The sequence below is a fragment of the Vespa mandarinia genome, chromosome 5 (assembly GCF_050613455.1).
Source record: "Vespa mandarinia isolate Hongniang chromosome 5, ASM5061345v1, whole genome shotgun sequence".
Classification (NCBI taxonomy): Eukaryota; Metazoa; Arthropoda; class Insecta; order Hymenoptera; family Vespidae; genus Vespa; species Vespa mandarinia.
In genome coordinates this window covers 4,257,501-4,277,500 of record NC_140814.1, presented here as the reverse complement: position 1 = coordinate 4,277,500, position 20,000 = coordinate 4,257,501, and the positions used below count along the sequence as shown (strand labels likewise).

Below are 20,000 nucleotides of genomic sequence, written 5' to 3'. Positions count from 1 at the left end.
TTCTTCAAATGATAACGTTTCTTAAACGTTTATCGTTTTACTCATGCAAGAAAGTTCGTTTGTCGATTAGACGATCTAATTTAATTAATTATAATGAAAGAGAACAAATCGAGTTCGATCGTGTAATTTATTATTTTTTTGCTTCCTTTTTTACTTTTATTTTCTTTTTTTCTTTTCTTTTATTTTTTTATTCCCTTTTTCCTTTTCTCTTTTTCTTCCCTAGTTTTTTTTTTCTGAATTATGACAATCTGAAATAAATCTAAGTATGTATTATATATATATATATATATATATATATATATATATATATATACTATATCTATCTATATATCTATTTATCTATCTATCTATCTATCTGGGGAATACAAAAGATATATACGATGGAAAAATAAATATATAAAACGAGGAAAACACAGTAGACTCACGTTAACGTTTCTCACGAAATCCCTTACGGTTTGCGTGTCTCGTTTCGATAAATCCGACCAAACATTTAATTTATACTACTTTCTCCCTCCTCTTCTTCATCTCATTCTCTCTAACAACAGGCGTATGTATTCTCGTAAATATTTGCGATTACTTCCTCCACCCTATTATATTTCACTTGGAATAATTTAAGCTCTTCTATTAGATGGTCAACAACAACATAGGCGAAGACCATTTTCGTAAATACTCTAATAAAGGTGATCACAAATCGTATTATTGTGTGGGTAGGAGTGTGTAGATGTGTGTGTGTGTGTGTGTTTATATGCTGCAAGCTCGATCGAATAATATAGGTATACCTAAGGATACCTAAATACGTAATTTGTATACATACATATACGTACACATATGTCCATTAAATAAATAAATATATATATATATATATATATATATATATATATCTATGTACGTATGTATAACAGATATAGATATGTATATATATATATATATATGTAAATACGTAGTACATATATAAACGTTTGGGTATTAATTTATGGGAAAGACGATCGATGGGACATAGTCAAGGTCAAATTAGAAAATTTTCGAGAACCCAACGATACGAATTCTAGCATCACCAGTATACTACATCATCACGAACGTTTGAATAGGAATAAACGCTTTTATAATCCTATTTTGTGGTTGACTGGAAGCGTAAAAGGGAGAATAAAACGTGACGGGTAAAGCGAACGATAAACTTCGAGTTTTCGCTGTTGTTGGCCAACGATTATCAGACGAAAATAAATAATGAATAACGAACCTGAGAAATGACATTCTGTTAACTTCTGCTAACTGACCTTTAGTGTTCTCTCTCTCTCTCTCTCTTTCTTTTTCCTTCTGATATTCTTCCAAGAATCGTTATCAACATCATCATCATCATCATCATAATCATAATCATCATTATCATCTTCTTTTTCTTTTTCTTCCTCTTTTTCTTCTTCTTCTTTTTATTCTTGACATTGACATAAAATTATTTCTACGAATATTCACAGTCGATGCTCATTGGTCGTATATCTCGAAAATTTACATTCAGTTGTTATTACGATTCGTCATGATCCGAAGATACCGATTTGTATTTATTATCTTGATTCACTCTCTCTCTCTCTCTCTCTCTCTCTCTCTCTCTCTCTGTCTCTCTGTCTCTCTGTCTCTCTGTTTCTGTCTCTCTTTCTTTCTCTATATCTATCTCTATCTCTATCTCTATATCTCTTACTCAATATCCCCGATCTCTGATTTGGCAAGTTTGATCGATCGAAGGACATATCAACGACTGACATCATATATAACTGTCTCTAACATAGACAATATTAATCAATCTCGTCATAATTAATGTATTAAACTGTAATACATAGATGTACGATTTGCCATTTATTCGTGGAACGATAAGAAAGTAATATTTTTTTCGTAAATTAAAACAAGAATTGGAAAGGGGTAGTCAGATGAGATAGGGAGGATAGGAGGAAGAAAAGAAAGGGAAACAATAGAAGAGAGGGAAGAAAGAAGGAAGGGTTAGGAGGGAGATAGAGGGTAAGAGATTCGTTGGATTAAAAAATGTTCGTAATAATCGATTTGACGAAATATGAGAATGTATATTATATATACAAAGTATAGAATAAAAAGTGAACGATGAACATGATGATATTCTAAAGATAAGATAATATTTTAATAGTACATTTGATCGTGGTTGTTAAATGAAAAATGATTGGTATTAAAGATCGCGATGACATCGGCAAATTTTTGGTCATAAAAGATCATGAAGGACCGACCATATCGCGTGACCAAATGCTTTCGACGATCTTGTCTCTCTCTCTCTCTTTCTCTCTCTCTCTCTCTATCTCTATCTATCTCTCTTCCTCTTTCTCTCTTTTTCTTTCTATCTGCCGGCTTTAATCGTCGTTAGACCACGGATTGTAACAAATTATTTGCACGTTAATGAACGAGTTACAAAGGGTATACTACAGACGTTGGCTCTCTCTATTGTGGTTTCTCTACCACCTTTAATTTAGCGAGTACACTAGCTGACGTTGATCGAATGAAATTGAAACTTCTACTCCTTCTCTTTGTCTCTTTCTCTCTCTCTCTCTCTCTCTCTATCTATCTCTATCTATCTCTATCTCTATCTCTTTCTATCTCTATGTGTATATATTTTTGAATAGAATAATGGTGGTGGGGGAGGGGTAGTGGGAAGGGCGTAAAGCAGACCGAATTAAATGTCAACAAGAGATTGCTAGTTCGAAACTTTTGTGTGCTCTTTTTCAACTTCCCCCGCCCCCCCCTTTCTCCCTCTCTCTCTCTCTCTCTCTCTCTCTCTCTTTCTTTATCCGTCTCTTTCTTCTCTACTTTTTATTTTCTTTCGTATAAGAAAATATATTAGCAGTTAATGCTAATATTTGTTAATTAATACGTTAATTCTTGATAAAAGGAAAAACTTATAATTCACGATTTTTCGAAAGAAAAATTGAGAAGACGATGATGATGACGATGACGATGACGACGACGATTATGATGATGATGATGAGGATGATGACGAAAGTTAAAAAATCGACGAGAAAGAGAGAGAGAGATATTGTATAACAAATAAATTCTTCATTCGAACGCGTTGATCGTAAGTAAGTAAGTAAGTAAGTAAGTACGTGCTCGTGAGGGTATACAAAAGCAATGGCCGATGTATTTTCGGTAAACGAATGCAAGTGAGCCATGAATGTTAGCCTGTTAAATAATACGTTCGTATACAATAGCGACTTTTATCGTAGTTTTATTATTACCAAGGTGATCTTCGTAAGCGTATGTATCTAAGATAAAGTGGGAAGAGAGGTAGTAAGGGAGAGGAGAGTGGGAAAGGAACGAGGGAGAAATGGGAGGGGCTTGAAAAATATCGATAAAAAAATTGCGAATTAAGTCGCAACGATGAGTTTAAGTCTTCGAGCACTATATACTCCGTCGGTTGTTCTATATTTTTCTAAAGAATAGAAGTTTCTTTTAGCTCGATACAAGTCTATCAGAGTGAGAGAGAGAGAGAGAGAGAGAGAGAGAGAGAGAGTATATGACAAGATTAAGCGAATTTGCATGGTAATTTCACATCACTGATCAAGGTAGAGAAATCGTCTCTCTCTCTCTCTCTCTTTCTCTCTCTCATCTCTCATCTCTCTTTCACTTCCCGTACTTTAACTCTCCGTTCACTTCCGTACACGTAGAGAACTTTACAAAGGAAGAAATTTTACGTAAACTCTAATAGCATAACTTCGTTAAAATTGATTTTTATTTATTCGCTAGATGACATTTCGATCGGTGCATCGATATTATATCCGTTCGATTATGATAGATCGGAAATTGATATATAAAGATCGTTTTTTTTTTTTTGTTTTTTTTTCTTCGTATATAATATTGTAACAATTTATATTTATAATAGATAATATTTAATATAACAGCGCAATAGTATATTATTATAATATAATAATTGGACTAACTTATTTCGGGGCGTTAATTTTTTTTCCTTTCTTTTTTTTTCTTTTTTATTTCCTCTATATTATACATTTCTTTTCTTCTCGTTACCTAGATCATTTTTCACGAAAGAAATCCATCAGGGATTCTCGATTCCAATAGGATTTTATCATCCCGGAAGATAGCAGAATTATTGGAAATTTTGTACAGAATCTTGGTTAACCGAAGCGTAGAGTATGGTAGAGAAGGAACGATCGAAGGCGACATCGAATTAATTGACTTTCGATGGCGTTCGCCGAGGGAAATCTTTGTCGATTAGAAAAGAAATAAATAATTCTTCTCTTTTTTCTTTTTTCTTTGGTTTTTTTCCTCTTTCTTGTCCCCTTTTTTTCTCTCGTTTTTTTTTCATTTTTTCCTCCCTTCTTGAGTTTTCTACTCTCTCCTCTCTTTTATTTTTTCTTTCTTATTTTTTTTTCTTTTTTCCCTTTTGTTTATGCTTGCATGAAGCAAGAAGCTTCCCAGAGAGAGAGAGAGAGAGAGAGAGAGAGATAGAGAGAGATGGAATTGTTCGAACGAACAACTAGAAATGAAAGATAAATACGTATGCACGTGCGTAGATACTTTGCAAAATCACAGCAAGAGAAAGAGAGAGAGAGAGAGAGAGAGAGAGAGAGAAAGAGAAAGAGAAAGAGAGAGAATAAGAAATCTATTTTACGCTTTAACCCCAAGCTTCTCGAAGTCGAGCAACGAGATCGTAAATATTTATATCTTATAAGACACGCGGCCTCCTCGAGAAATAAACGAAGTTCAGCGTTCTGGAATATCGGTCGTTCTGGCAAAACTCCAGTTTCATACGTACATACATATATGTATATACAAATCTATGTATATATGTAAAAGAATAAGAAAAAGGAAAATTGCCCGCACTATCCTCCTCACCCCCCACTCTCTTTCTCTCTCTCTCTCTGTCTCTCTCTAAACGCATTCGCGTTATGTCTGTTTGTTCTATTCTGCTAATCACTTTAATTACCCATTTTCATAGTTTCTCTCTCTCTCTCTCTCTCTCTCTTTCTCTTTATTTCTATAATATTATCATTATCATTATTATTATTATTATTATTATTATTATTATTATTATTATTATTATTATTATTATTATTATTATTATTATTGTTATTGTGCGAATTAAGTATCATTGGTATTATACAAAAGTTTATACTTCAGTCGATCTTTATTTTAGATCGTTAAATCGAGGTCATTTTTTTATATATAACGTGTACCATTCATATATGTATATTCGAAAGAGAGAGAAAAAGATAAAAAGAAAGAGAGAAAGAGAGAAAGAAAGACCATGAGGTTGACAGCTCGGCGATCGAAACTCAATTTGGTTTTATCTATCTAGTCGTATTCTCTCGATAAATGGACAAGGGAATCGATTTAAATTCTTCAAGAGAAAGGCCCAATGGAAAAGAAAAAAGAGACTCGCATTGATCCAGTCTCTTTAAACAGCGAGTAGTTCAGAGATGCGCTTTGATAAGCATCGTACTATCTTTCACTCTCTCTTTCTTCTTTTTTCTCTCTCTCTCTCTCTCTCTTACCTCTTTCGTTTATATCGGAAAAATAAAACGAGGTCGACGTGTTTAAAAGAAATAAGAAAAGAAAAGAAAAGAAAAGAAAAGAAAAGAAAAGATAAAATAAAAAAGAAAAACAGTAGATAAATAAATGTGATGCGAAAAAAAAAGGACGAGAGATAAAAAAAAAGGGTCGGGAGGGTATGGAGTTGGAGGGTGGGAGAGAAGAAAGAAAAAATAAAGAAAGACGTCCGGGTAGAGGGACGAGGGGGGGGAGATTAGTGAGTTCGAAAAACGAAAAAGACGATTGTGCGAGATTTCTTTGTTTACACGAACGATCGGAGTTTCATGTCTGTACCAGGGATTTAAAAAAAAAAAAAAAAAAAAGTATTTGTTTTTGATCCGAAAAATTTTAATTTCATCAAAATATTTTCCACAGATCGTGGAACTCAGTATATATATATTTTTTTTTAAACAATTGATCATATCCTCCGGTAAGCCTAACGTTTTCGATTCGTTGCTTCTAGTTCCTAACACAAGTAATATAATATCGTTCCAATAATAATAATAATAATAATAATAATAATAATAATAATAATAATAATAATAATAATAATAATAATAATAATAATAATAATAATAATAATAATAATAATAATAATAATAATAATAATAATAATAATAATAATAATAATAATAATTCGACGAACATTGTTACGGTTAGGCGTAACAAAGAGATTATTTTTTTCTCTTTTTTTCTCTCTCTTCCTTTTTTTTTTTTTTTTTTTTTTGATTAAAACCTTAAAACTCCCCGTGGGACACTTGAATTTTTCGATAGAACCCTCAGGACTCAATGCGAAACAACAGAATTTTTTTAGGTAATATTAGTATCCTCAGGATTCAAAGCGTAATAGTTGAATTATTTTTTCTTTCTCTCTCTCTCTCTCTTTTCCTGTTCTTTTTTTCGTTTTCTTTTTTTCGTTTTTTCTTTTTTTCTTTTCTTTATCGGAGCCAACAGGATTCCCCGCGGGACGAATCGTTTCGATAATCGTTGGTCTAAACGATTTTCTGCCCTGACGTTTTCGATGACGTTGAAATAAACTAAAAGTTTGAATCGTTAAAATACGTATTTACAGAACCCTCCCTCCCTCCCTCCCCCCCCTCGCCCCCACAAAGAAGCCCCGCGCTCGCGCTCACCCTCAAGGCAACGTATTTACATGGCCTCTTTTTCGATTGGCACAGCTTTGACACGATTACGACGACTTTACATCCTTCGATCGAAAAACGCAGAAAAATGTCTTCGGTCTCTTAAGTGTCAACTGGCATGGAACACGAATAGCTAGTTAACTAATACCAATGTTATTTGACGTTGAATTTTTTCCTATAATCAGGATATAACTACGGTGTATACAGGCACATCTATATATGTACATTTCTATTTACTTATCTACTATGCATATACGCGCACGCATACACACACACACACACACACACACGTATATATAGAAGATAAAAATCGTCATGATTTTTCAGCTATATTTTCAAACACTTTCAGCAGGTAATATGAAAAAAAAGGATATATATATATATATTTCAAACGGATAACTTAACAATGCTCGATCGTCAGCAAATTATAAAAATTAATATTATCACAATAGAATATTATGTCGTACGGATGACAACAGGGTAGATATATTTATGGCGATTTTCAATTCTTCTGTAGACGACAGTTGAATAAAATGAATTTTAAACGACAAACGTGACGTGCACAGAAAGTGAGTGAGAGAGAGAGAGAGAGAGAGAGAGAGAGAGAGAGAGAGAGAAAGAGTGAAAGAGAGAAATAAAAGATGACCAACAAAAATGGAATACAGGTACATATATTATAGATATCCGTATATAGAGAAAAAGCTTTTCGTTCTTTGGTCACGTCGAACGCAACGAGTCTTTCGATCTTTCAACGAAAATTTTTCACGAGAGAAAAAAAATCACCGAACGATTTACTTTAAAAATTTTCATGAAATCCGCGATATATATATATATATATATCGCGAATTATAAGTTTCGAATTGGTGAATTTCTAAACGAGAACAGAATTATGATTGGTCTAATCTCTGAAATTAATTCAGAAAATGAATAGATAGGACATACTAATATCGCGGCGCCTACATCATTCTCTCTCGTTTGCCTTCTATTGCCGTTGAAATATTATACATATCTGGGAACTTATTTAATAATACTCTACTCAAAACTCTAGGGTTAGTTTCGTTTGAAAGTAGATTTTACATAATCGATATATATATATATATATATATATATATATATATATATATATGTATATGTGTAAATACACACACGTATGTTGAATATACGTATCTGTGTACGTGCAATCGAATCATCAATGAAATTAATATTATCCTTTTATTTTCCTTCTTTTTTTTTCTTTGTTCTTTTTTCTATTTCACACATATCACACAATAGATTTATAAATTAAAGATATTAATTTTCACGAGCATTGTAATCAAACGAAATAATGAAATTTTTATTTTATTATTATCTTTTTGTTTATATCGTATTACTAATTTATGGTTTAGAGATATTAGTTTCCATAAGTAAGTAGATTTGATAATCGATACACACACACACACATATATATATATATATATACATAGAAATATCTATGAGCAACTGAAGCACTAATAAAATTTTAATTTGTATATTATAATTTTATATATATATATATACATATATATATGTATATATATATATTTTTTATATATTAAAAATCTACGGTTTATGATCCCAAGATATTAGATTCCTTGGACGATATTGAAAAGTAGATCTTTTTCATTCATATCACAGATACTATTCACATTGCGTCACTTGAATTCTAATACATATACGCACGAGTTTTACGACGGTACGCGAAAGTTATTAAAGTTTTCGACAGTAGAAAGGTTTCTCTCTCTCGTATATACGGTTACACGTATACATACGTGCAGATATACATATATTTAAACGTGCATGTAATATACATATGTACTGTAGAAAACTTCTGTCGGCTCTAATAACACCTGCAAGTTGGCATTTCACGGTGCATTTAATATGTTTCTAATACCGAATGCTTGTAAAGCATATAGTCAGTCTATTACAGTAGTGTATGATCTCCTTTTTAATTCTACTTCATTTAATTCAATGTCACTTCTAACGTTTCTCAAACGTGTCTAACTTAAGGAGTAAGAAGACATTCTGCCTTTTTTCTACTTTTTTCATTTCTTTTTTTTTTCTTTTTTTTTACAAAACAAAAATTAAAAAAGAATTAATAATCAAAAAAAAAATATATATATATATTTCTGTTCGAAGGAAAAAAATTTGCTATTTATGACAATACAATTACAATGCTATCAACACGACACGTTAAAGCTGTCTATGCATAGATTAATTCTAGTATGAATTCTTTAAAAAGGTAAATCGAAAAGAAAAGAAAAGAAAAAAAAGAAATAGAAAAGAAAGAAAGGAAAATAAAAAAAGAAGAGACAAAAAAAGATCTAGCCTCTGGTCTAAGAAGAATCCTCGAGGAAGAGATCGATGCAGAAACGAGTTTCTTAATTACATCCAGACTCTCAGAAATTTCTTAGATAATTAATTGATGAGTGGTAAAGGATTAAGTGAAGAAGGTTAAGGGCTGAGATTTGACGGTCGAAGTAATTACTGACCCTTAAAGACCATTAAGACCTGTATTATATATATCCATCCTCAACCTCTCCTTCTATATGTTTTTGCCAAAGCAACAGTTTCTCTTTTTTTCTTTTTTTTCTTTTTTTTTTTCTTTGCCTTTTTTTGTCAATGTACATACTCATTGATTAAAAAGCTTTTTCATTTTATTCATCTATAGAAACATATTTATATATATATATATATATGTTCGTACATATGTAAATATATATGTATGTATGTATGTATGTATGTATAACAACTAAATATGTTGAAATTTCTCTCATCGTCTGTTTTCGTTACACGAAATGTGTAGCGAGAATCGTGTTACAATCGGGTAACAATGTTATGAATAATTAAATTAATTCTATTATTATAGAGGGCAACAACTTTAATACTCCAGTCGTAAAACTTGTACCAGGATATGATAGATTTTAATAACTGTACCCTATGCTATATTCCATCCTTAATTCCATTAATTCAATTTAACCGGTATATAGCTACTCGTTTTCTCTAATCGTATTATTTATGCGGTCGGAACATCAAACGAGCCTCTTCCCCCTGTAATACTGATTGAGCAAATTTTTCATTTACCTACTTTCCTTCCTGCCTTTACGTTTATCTACATATCTACTCTAATTTAACTTTCGAACGAAATTTTCTCTGTATTTCTTTTATAAACAAGTCAGAATTGGAATCATTAATACATACATACATACATACATACATATATATATATATATACAATAAATATTTTTTACGTTATCTTTGCTTTATTTTTTTTCGAACAACGATAAAAAAAAAAAATATATATATATATATCGATGAAACGAAAAAGAGCGAGAGAGAGATAGAGAAAGGGATACGAAAAAAGATCTTTCACTTCTTTTCTTTTCTCATTGTTCTTAATTAAAGAAAAATGTAAAAGAAGAAGAAAGAAAAAAAAATATGCAAAGAGGATCTAATTAGATACAAAGTCCCTTTCGAAGGGACTGTCGTACAACATATGGTGAAGACTAAAGTACGTAGCGGTTAATACATAATGCATTTCATTATAGAATATTATTTCATAACGAAAGATCGCCCTTATTAGTTAGATGTGAACTACGTTGTCCTACGGGATGAAAGAGAGATATAGATAGATAGAATGATAGAGAGAGAGAGAGAGAGAGAGGTTGCTTTAAGTGCTACACTTTAACGTTGAAAGCCTCCCCATATTAGACTATAATTGTGCTCCCATAAAAATCACTTAGTTTTAACGTTCTTTTTTTTTTCCGAGCCTTCCTCGTAACCCGATAATATCTTTTTTCCTCTCTTTCTTTACGTTTCTCTTTTTATTCTCTTTCTTTCTCTTGAATATTTTTTTTCCTTTTTTCTTTTTGTTCGTTTTTTTTTTTTTTTCATAATTCACTCGCGCACAAATTCTTATCATTCGATCTCCCAAGAAGAAATATTATGATCTAAAAAAGGTATTTATCTCCACAGTTTTCAGTTTATACAGGTTAATCTAGACAACAGCTGGCAAAGCGCTGATAGCTAATCGTTTTCAAACGAAATAGAAGTGATGATAAAGTTTGAATGTATATATATATATGGAAATACATGCATACGATTAAAAGAGATTTTCGTTTGATCGGCTTATAAAATTCGTAAATGTATTAAGTGGTAATAGTAATAATAATTCTATATATAGTTATATCTATGTATATACTTCATAGATATATATATATATATATATATATATATATATATCTTTGACAATAAAATTGTTAATTATACCTATGTACATAATAATGTCAAAGGGCGAATGTATAAGCACATTTAATTTTTCTATAGAGAACATTCAATTATATTGTGAACCCAATGACGAGGACCACTAGGGAAACACAAAAGCTTTTGCGTGCACACGTGCGAGCGAAAGAGAGGAAAAGAAGGATGAAGAGAGAGCGAGAAAAAGAGAAAGAGAGAGAAAAATTAACAAAGAGTAGATTTTTATTATGTTTCACGACCAAAAACAATTACTTCTCTTTCGCGTTTATATGGTAACCATATTGCGACATTATAATACTTTTTAATGTTGATAACGTCGCTAAAAACAAATTAATTAGACATTTTTCCTTGGTAAATCTCATCTCGACAATGTAAATCCTATGTCTAGCGTGGGATCTCAGTGAGCTTAATTTTTTCATATAACAAATAAATAAATGAAATATTTAAATAAATAAATATATAAATGAATCAACAAACAAACAAATAAATAAATAAATAATTTTCTCATCCCGTTGTAGAGATTACGTTTCTCTGTTAATAATACCGACATTTATTCGATAATGAGAGAGCACTTTAAATATTGACATTTGTTTAACAAAATCTATTAAAATATAAAATATACTTTGTAGGTTATATAAACGCATCGCATATATAATTGTAAATACATATATATATATATATATATATATATATATTTATGTAAAGAGAATATATTCTCTTTGATATATTACATTGTGACTTCAAATTAAATTTAAATATCGGATGCAATATCCAATACATTTTTCCGAAATATCATTTCTTTTCTACTTGAATATCTATGTGTACACATATATGTACATACGTAAATTTATATTCCATGTAAGAAAACAATTTTCAAAGCTTAACAGTGGATCTGTTTAGAAAGTAATATCTAAAGTAAGTTTACCTCATTCTCCTCGATATGATAACAGGAATCGAGTTTTCTCTTTTATCTAACGAAAATCTCTAAAGGAAAAAAAAAAAAGTAAATAATAGCAAAAAAGAAAAAAGCTTTCAACGATAATCCAAAGAATTTATTATAGATAAATATACATTTATATATATATATATATATATATATATATATATATATATAGGCCTAATGGAAGAAAAAGAAAAAGGGAAATAGTGTTTCCCTTTGGAGTATGTTTACTGTTATCTTTTTCCGAATAGGGACAAATATTCTCGTAAATCTTCATAACCTTTCACATCCGTTTATAAAGGAACATGAAGTATGAAGGACAATATATATGTACGTATATGTGTATGTGTGTGTGTGTGTATACGTATGTATATAAATATGTACATATGTTTCTATATCTCGATATTATTAAAAACTATTCCTTCAACTTGCTCCTTTTCTTTCCATTCTTCGTAGCTTTTGTACAAACAGAAATATTTCATTGTTATGTATAGAAAAAAAAAAGAACAAATGAAAAAAAAAGAAAGAAAAAAAAAAAAAAGAAAATGTATAGGCGGCAGTGAATATCGAGAGATTGATGTGTTACTCTTGTGACTAATAAAAATAAATTCGTATGTTCGAACAATTCGTTCTCACTGGGAAGAAAGTAAAACTTTCATACGGAAGAAAGAAATTTGCAATAAAGAAAAAGAGAGACAGAGAGAGAGAGAGAAAGAGAGAGAGACAGAGAGAGAAAGAGAGAGAGAAATATAGTTTCTAAAAGGTACGATATTTTGTATATCATCAAAATATTTTATCTTATTTTCTAAGAAATATGAATAATTTTTTACATAATAAAAGAAACAAGAATTCTTATTTTTATTGTTAATGCCATTTTCGTAGCAATGCGTATGAAAAAAAAAAAAAAAAAAAAAAAAAAAAAGAAAGAAAAAAGAGAAAAGAAAAAATTACTTGCTCTCTCACTATCTTTTATTATTCGCATAATTATACGCGCGTGTTTAGCCCCAAAAGGAGAGAGAGAGAGAGACAGAAAGAGAGAAAGAGAGAGAAACGTCGCTACTTAGCCTTGCGTGCATTTTAAAATGGATGCATGAGTTCCTTTTCTATTCACCCTTTGCTCTAAATACGATTCCTCTGTTAAAAATATTCTTCTTTTTTTGTTTTTTTTTTTTTTCTTTCTTTGTAAACGTGAATGTTTCGCGGCGTGCACTCTCTCGCGCGCGCACGTGCGCGTGCAATTGTTTGAGCGAAATTTCTTCTTTTTTTTCTTTTCTCTTTTCTCTTTTCTCTTTTTCTTCTTTTTTTCCTTTTCATTTTTCATTATACAAAAAATGTCTTCGCTCGCAAACTGACCGAGTAATTTTTTATATATATATATATATGTCTTCTTTTCATCAGTTTAAAACTATGATAGCCTAGAATCAACTAATTATTTAATCTCACCCGGCGACATTAATAATTTCCGGGGCTGCGTGTTAACCAAGGTTTTACTTCCACTTTATGCGAGATATTTACTCGGAATTGGATCGTACTATATTCAACGTGAAAATGTATTTGTGCGTGTGCTTGTACATATAAGTGTATATATGTGTATGTGTATGTGTGTGTGTGTGTGTGTGAGAGAGAGAGAGAGAGAGAGAGAGAGAGAGAGATTATACCTTGTACGTAATCAGAGCGTGTTTGTCGCGTGTGTTAATAGTAATCGAGTTTATTATTATCGTGTGTATATCTTGATAATTAACGACCTTCGAGTTTCGATCCAATCTACGTAGAGTGGTTAAAAAAAAAAAAAAAAAGAAGAAGAAGGAAAAATAAATAAAAAACAAAGAAAGAAAAGAAAGAGAGTATGTTAATTAGACATTCTTTCGAAATTTATCTCAAGAAATTTCATTCGGCTAATGCAACGTCCATAGGATAGAAGGAGAAAAAAGAAAGAAAAGAAAAAGAAAAAGAAAAAGAAAAAGAAAAAGTGTCACAAGAGTTTTTAATAATTAATAATATATTAATATCATAATAATAAATTATTAAATATCCTCTATGTACATGTTTCAATAATTTACAAATTATTAAAGCATTTTAAAGAGTTAATTTCGAGTATATATATATATATATATATATATATATATATACCTTTTTTTCTTATTTCTTTTCTTTTTTTTTTTCTTTTTTTTTAACGAAGAAATAGATACATACGTTCACGTAAGGTTTATCTAAATAATCGAGATAAAATAAAAGATTAGAATTTATTTCGCAAAACGAAAAGAGAAAATTGGATCGATCGATTTCGAGTATAAGCATATGGTTCTTCGTTCGATAGGAAACACGTAACACATTAAAACACGTATGTGTGTGTGTGTGTGTGTCATGACGTTAGACAAAGTAAGCGAATAATGATCAACGTCTGTACTCTCTATATACCAGCCATCTTTAAATAAACTCTCGTAAAGTATTCAAGAAGAATTTATAGGGTAAATCGTTAAATTTAATTCGTTTACTTCCTAGAACACGTAAATGTTCCCTGTTCGTCTTTGAGAATAATTTCATTTTACAAATGTAAAAGGCTTGTAAAAAAAAATCTCATCCTTCGAATTAAATCAAATATTTATCATATAATCATAATATTACAAAACGTATATAATAAAATTTTTATTTAAATTACAAAACGTCAAGAAGTGATAAAAGATTTCAGATTTAAATGTAATCGCATTCCATTGCGGCTGTCTCTAAATTAAATTATCAAATTATCCGACTCTCTCTCTCTCTCTCTCTCTCTCTCTCTCTCTTTCTCGTTCTCTTTTTCTTCATTTTTCGATAAAAAGAATTTATCGAATTATACGTCACCGATTTAAATTAATTATTCCATTATTTCCTTCGTCAAATCCTCCTCGTTTTAATCGCACTCATTGCACGCTCAACGAAATTCCCGATATTGACAAATCCTTATAACTTTGTCAGATCTCGTCAAAGAATAATAATCCTACATTTCGTCGTAATTTTCATATTATCCTTGAAAGAATGTCATCGCATTTGACAATAAATTTACTTATTATAATGTATTAACGTATTCGACTATATACGTACGTATATACATTTTTTGTTTTTTTTTCTTTTTTTTTTTTTTTTTTTTTTTTTTTCATTGTCTTTCATCGACGATAAAATATAAACGAAAATATCGATCTTCTTTTTTGATTACAGATGACGAGTAGAAATTTGTTGCTAAAGTGATAGGGGAAAAAAAAAAAAAAAAAAAAAAAGAAAAGAAAAGAAAAGAAGAATCCAGGAAAAATAACATCCAAACTGGAGGGATCAAAAGAGATCGTGTAAAAGATGCGGTTCCTCGTGGAGAGCCGCTCGACAACCGATCGGAAAGGTATTGTCAAGGATGATTCGTTGGATAGGAATGTTGGCTCTGGCCAGATCGTGGAAAACAATATCATCATTATCATCAGCAGCAACAATAGCAGCAACAATTTCATCATCATCGTCATTGGTAACAACGGTGGAAGATCTATCGGGAAAATTATTATCAACGGTATCGATAACGTTAGCTTTAAAGACGATCGTATCATTATCGAAGGTAACAAAACGTTTGACAGGCTCGACGGGATTATTAAAAAAATTCGTGAATACGACGGAGTCATCGAACATAATATCGAGAATAATATCGAGGAAATTGATTACGAGGATTTATTGGACATTGCGATCAAGGAGATTCGCGATTTCTTGGAATGTACGTCATCTATCCCCTCGACGAGCTTCTTCGATTATATGAGAATCCTTTTCGCGAGTCCTTCGAGCCATTGACATTGAACATTAACGGGACTAATTCTGTTTCGTCGAGTTCGAGTGTTTATCACGAGCGAAATCATAATTATCGTCGTTCGGGTTGCGTCAAATCTGTCGTAGTTGATAAAATTGATGAATACGACGATCGAACGAGAATAGAAGAAGTTAATTTGAATAGTGTACGTAAAAAGGATAATAATAATAATAATAATCATAATAATAATAACAATAATAAAAATAATAATAGTAGTAATAATAATAATAAGAATAATAATAATAATAATAAAAAGAAAATCAAGAAGATTAAGCAACAAGGTGGTAAATTTAAAAAAAGGGAGCAGCAATCACGTTACGATAACGATAACGATAACGTCTCTCGTGATAAGGCGAGGCAGGTGCCTCGAAAAAAAGGCCAGAATATGCAAAACAATCGGAATAACGCTGGCGACGATACTTCCGCCGCTGCGGCCGCCATCGCAGCCGCAGCAGCCGCCATTGCTGCTAACAATCCTTTGAAGGATTTGACACAACCGAATCTAAATGATTCCCTTAAACAACATAATGTCAACGCTCTCAAACTCGTCCAAACCGGTAAGTCATTTTTATTACCATCCTCGATTTTATTTAATAATTATAACCGTGATTATCACCATTTTATCTAAATTTATATTATCTCATCTTAAGATTATTATTCTTATATTATCTAATTTATTTAACAACGAAATATTTTATCATCGGATCCGATTCGATTCTTTTTTTTTTCTTTCTTTCTTTCTTTCTTTCTTTCTTTTTTTTTTCTTTTTTTTTTTTTTTTGTTTAAACGAATCGATAATTACCATTATAATTATAACAAAAATAAAAATAAAAATTATTTTAATTGCTGCAGATTCAATTGTCGTGAGAAGATGATTTTTTTTTTTAAAGTACTAATTTAAGATCAATCGAATAATTATTATTGATATTTTTAAAATAACGTGAAATCTAATCACAAAATGTCGAATATATTTCATTCTAAATTTCTCTATTCTATTAAACGATAATAACAATTCCAAAAGGCTCGAAAGGATCAAAGAGGATTATTATCCTGGTTTTCGCGTAACAAATACAATGGTAGGATCGATCTAACACGAGAGAACTAAATACCAACTAATGAAAGACACTATTTTATATATATATATATATATATATATATATATATATATATATATATATATATATATATTCAATGGGGAAAGTCACTCGGTTCGGATTAGTTGGGGTTGGATTTAAAGCTTTGAAATGGTCTTAACGATCTTGAATTATTTTACCCTCGACCCTAACTGTTCCTCTTGGAATCACCAAATGTACCAAAAAAGTATACAAAGTACCAAATTTCTTTCGTTATCTTATCTTATCTTTTTTCTTTTCTTTTCTTTTCTTTTCTTTTCTCTTCTTTTCTCTTCTCTTTTTTTCATACTACTCGTATAATAAAAGAAAAAAACAAAAAAATCTAATCGTTCGGAAAACTCATCGAAATGATTAATTTGTTAGTTTATGAATATATTGGCGAATAAAAATTCGCGATTATTTTTATTCTCAAACGATACCGAGCTATTGATAAATTAATTATACAAAATGTAAATTAGAACATTGTAGACGAACGTACATCCATGCATACACCTTCGAAAATTTACATATACACGTATTTGTCGAATTTATATGTTAGTTGTCTCTCTCTCTCTCTCTCTCTCACACACTTTCTCTCTCTCTCTCTCTCTCTCTCTCTCTCACTCTCTCTCTCTCTCAATCACTCTGAAACGCATATACTTGGATAATAGTAAATATTAGATGACAAATACGATCACGTATAGTACGTACTCTATCATGAATAATACGATATAGTTAGAACAACGAAATGATCCTCTCCTACTTTTCAACACCTACGTTTTAACGACTATTAATTTTCCCGGATTTGATTTATCACACGTTCAAGAAGAAAAACAAAAATATAACTATGAAAATCTATCGGCTGCCTACGGTCCGTACTAAATTGATCGCGAGTAAATTACTATACTCCTGACGACGAAAACATGTATAAAGAGATATTCGACAAAATGAAAATTTGAAAATAGATCTATCGATTTATGCTTCTTTTTTTTTTTTTAAATGTTTAACGCCTATATGTTGATAACGGCCAATTCGTTTCATCTTAAATTTTTTTTTTTTTTTGATAAGTGCAATTATACGAATAATAGACGACAATAATTTTCCTCGAAATCTTATTTCTTTCTCTTTTTTTTTTATTTTCCCCCTTTCCTCTTTGTTCCCTCGTCGATCTTTTTTTTTCTTTTTTCTTTTTTGACGATTCAAAGTGCCGGACTGAAATAAAATAAAATAAAATAAAATAAAATAAAATAATATAAAATAAAATAAAATAAAATAAAAAACAGAAATAGAAGAAGATGGAAAAAATATAAAGAAAACATTCGTATTTTTTACTTTTCTTTTTATTTTCTTTTTCTATCTTTCGCCGCAATTATTATCCTTGATAAATCTTTAAATAAATTCATGAAAACCATCTGTTATATCTTTGATAAATATAGTCTGGCGTATGATAATAAACGATAATTTTTTTACGTCCAAACTTTTTTTTTCTTTTTTTTTTTTATTCCGTCGATCCTTTTAACGTTCTGTGCTAAAATAAAGAAAAAAAGAAAAGAGAAGGAAAAAAAAGAATATATATATATATAAAGAAGGTATTCGCAATTATTTCTTCCTTCTTTTTTTTTTAATTATTATGCTTGATAAATCATCAAATAGACTTCTTAAGAATAATTGAATAATTCAATAAATTCTTTCTTTCTTTATCTCTCTCTCTCTCTCTCTCTCTTTTTCTCTCTGAACAATATACGTAGAATTTACGTGAAAGGAATTTCGAGAGAGAGAGAGAGAGAGAGAGAGAGATAGAGATAGAGAGAGAGAGAGAGAGAGAGAGAGAGATGCCTATATAAAATTCTTCTTTGATTCGTCGTGTCTTCCTCGTTGAAGCGAAAACTTTCCTTACAGAGACAGAGTGAGAAAGTCGAATGGCACGCGTACCTTCCTAAAGCACGTGAAACTTTCGCAACAACGACGAAAATGACGAAGACGAAGATGACGACGACGATGACGACAATGACGACAATGACGACAATGACGACAATGACGACAAGTAAGGGAAAGTAGCTTCGAAAAGCACTTGGCTCGCCACGAAGCTCGCACTAACTTTCAATAACTTATGCCTACCACCTTCGAGACTTTATTTTACGACGCTCTAGACTGCCTCTACCTTTTCCTCTCTTCCTACTCTCTCTCTCTCTCTCTTTTTTTTTCTTTCTCTTTTCCTCTTCTTCGTTGCCTGTCACTTCAATCAGCTGATCTTTTTGACCCTTTGAGAACTAAGCTTGTATAACCATCTAAAGTTCTTACTATCCCCACCAAAGTGTTCACATTCAGAGCATTATAACTAACGCGATTCTAATAAAATTATCTTATTATCTAATTTAAAAATAATATCATATATCATATATATATATATATGTGTGTGTGTGTGTATATGTATGTAATGATAAGTAATACAATTATCATTTCATTGTATTTTGCATTTCGTATCTAAATCTATCTATAATATATACGGTTGTATTTATCGTTTAATAATATGATATTGATATTTATTATTCGATAATTAATGCAAGATAAATGAAAATGTAATAATATATAATTAAAAATAAGTAAAATTAATATCTTATTATTTTAATCGAAATAAAATCTATTCGAAATCCAATTAGAAATATATATATATATATATATATATATATATATATATATATATATAATATACGCGTATTAATCGTAAGCTTTAAAAGAAACGTGACCGTCTCGTACGATGTCTTATGCTCGACTAATTTACTTGTTACATCACCTTTCTTCGTAGATACGTATCAGCTAACATAAACCAAAACGTAAACACGAACGAATTGATGATAAACTAATGAACGAAACTTTGGAATATATTCCTATTTTCCTACCTACCTACGTATATATATATATATACAGATATCTGTGTCAACGATTAATTTAAAAATTACAAATTGTTTGAACGAGCAATGTTATCAACAAATCTCCTGATAATTCGTACAATAAAAAATACCGACCGTTTTCTATCTTTTTTTTGTTTTTTTTCTCTCTCCCTCCTCTCTCTCTCTCTTTCTCTCTCTCTCTCTCTTCTTTTATAAAACATCACATTGTAGTTAGTTCAGCGTATATGCGTTTATTTATCAAATTTT

At 30.5% G+C, this 20,000-nt stretch overlaps 1 protein-coding gene across 4 annotated transcripts in view; it reads left to right on the top strand.

The window, feature by feature from the left end:
• Positions 1-20,000, top strand: part of Stacl (SH3 and cysteine-rich domain-containing protein) — a 68,532-nt gene that overhangs the window by 6,636 nt on the left and 41,896 nt on the right. For all 4 annotated transcript variants that reach the window (XM_085657347.1, XM_085657348.1, XM_035866863.2 and 1 more), the window contains exon 2: positions 15,106-16,287. In XM_085657347.1, the coding sequence (XP_085513473.1) occupies positions 15,639-16,287 (649 nt within the window). In that variant the 5' untranslated portion in view covers positions 15,106-15,638. The remainder of the gene's footprint in view (positions 1-15,105; positions 16,288-20,000) is intronic.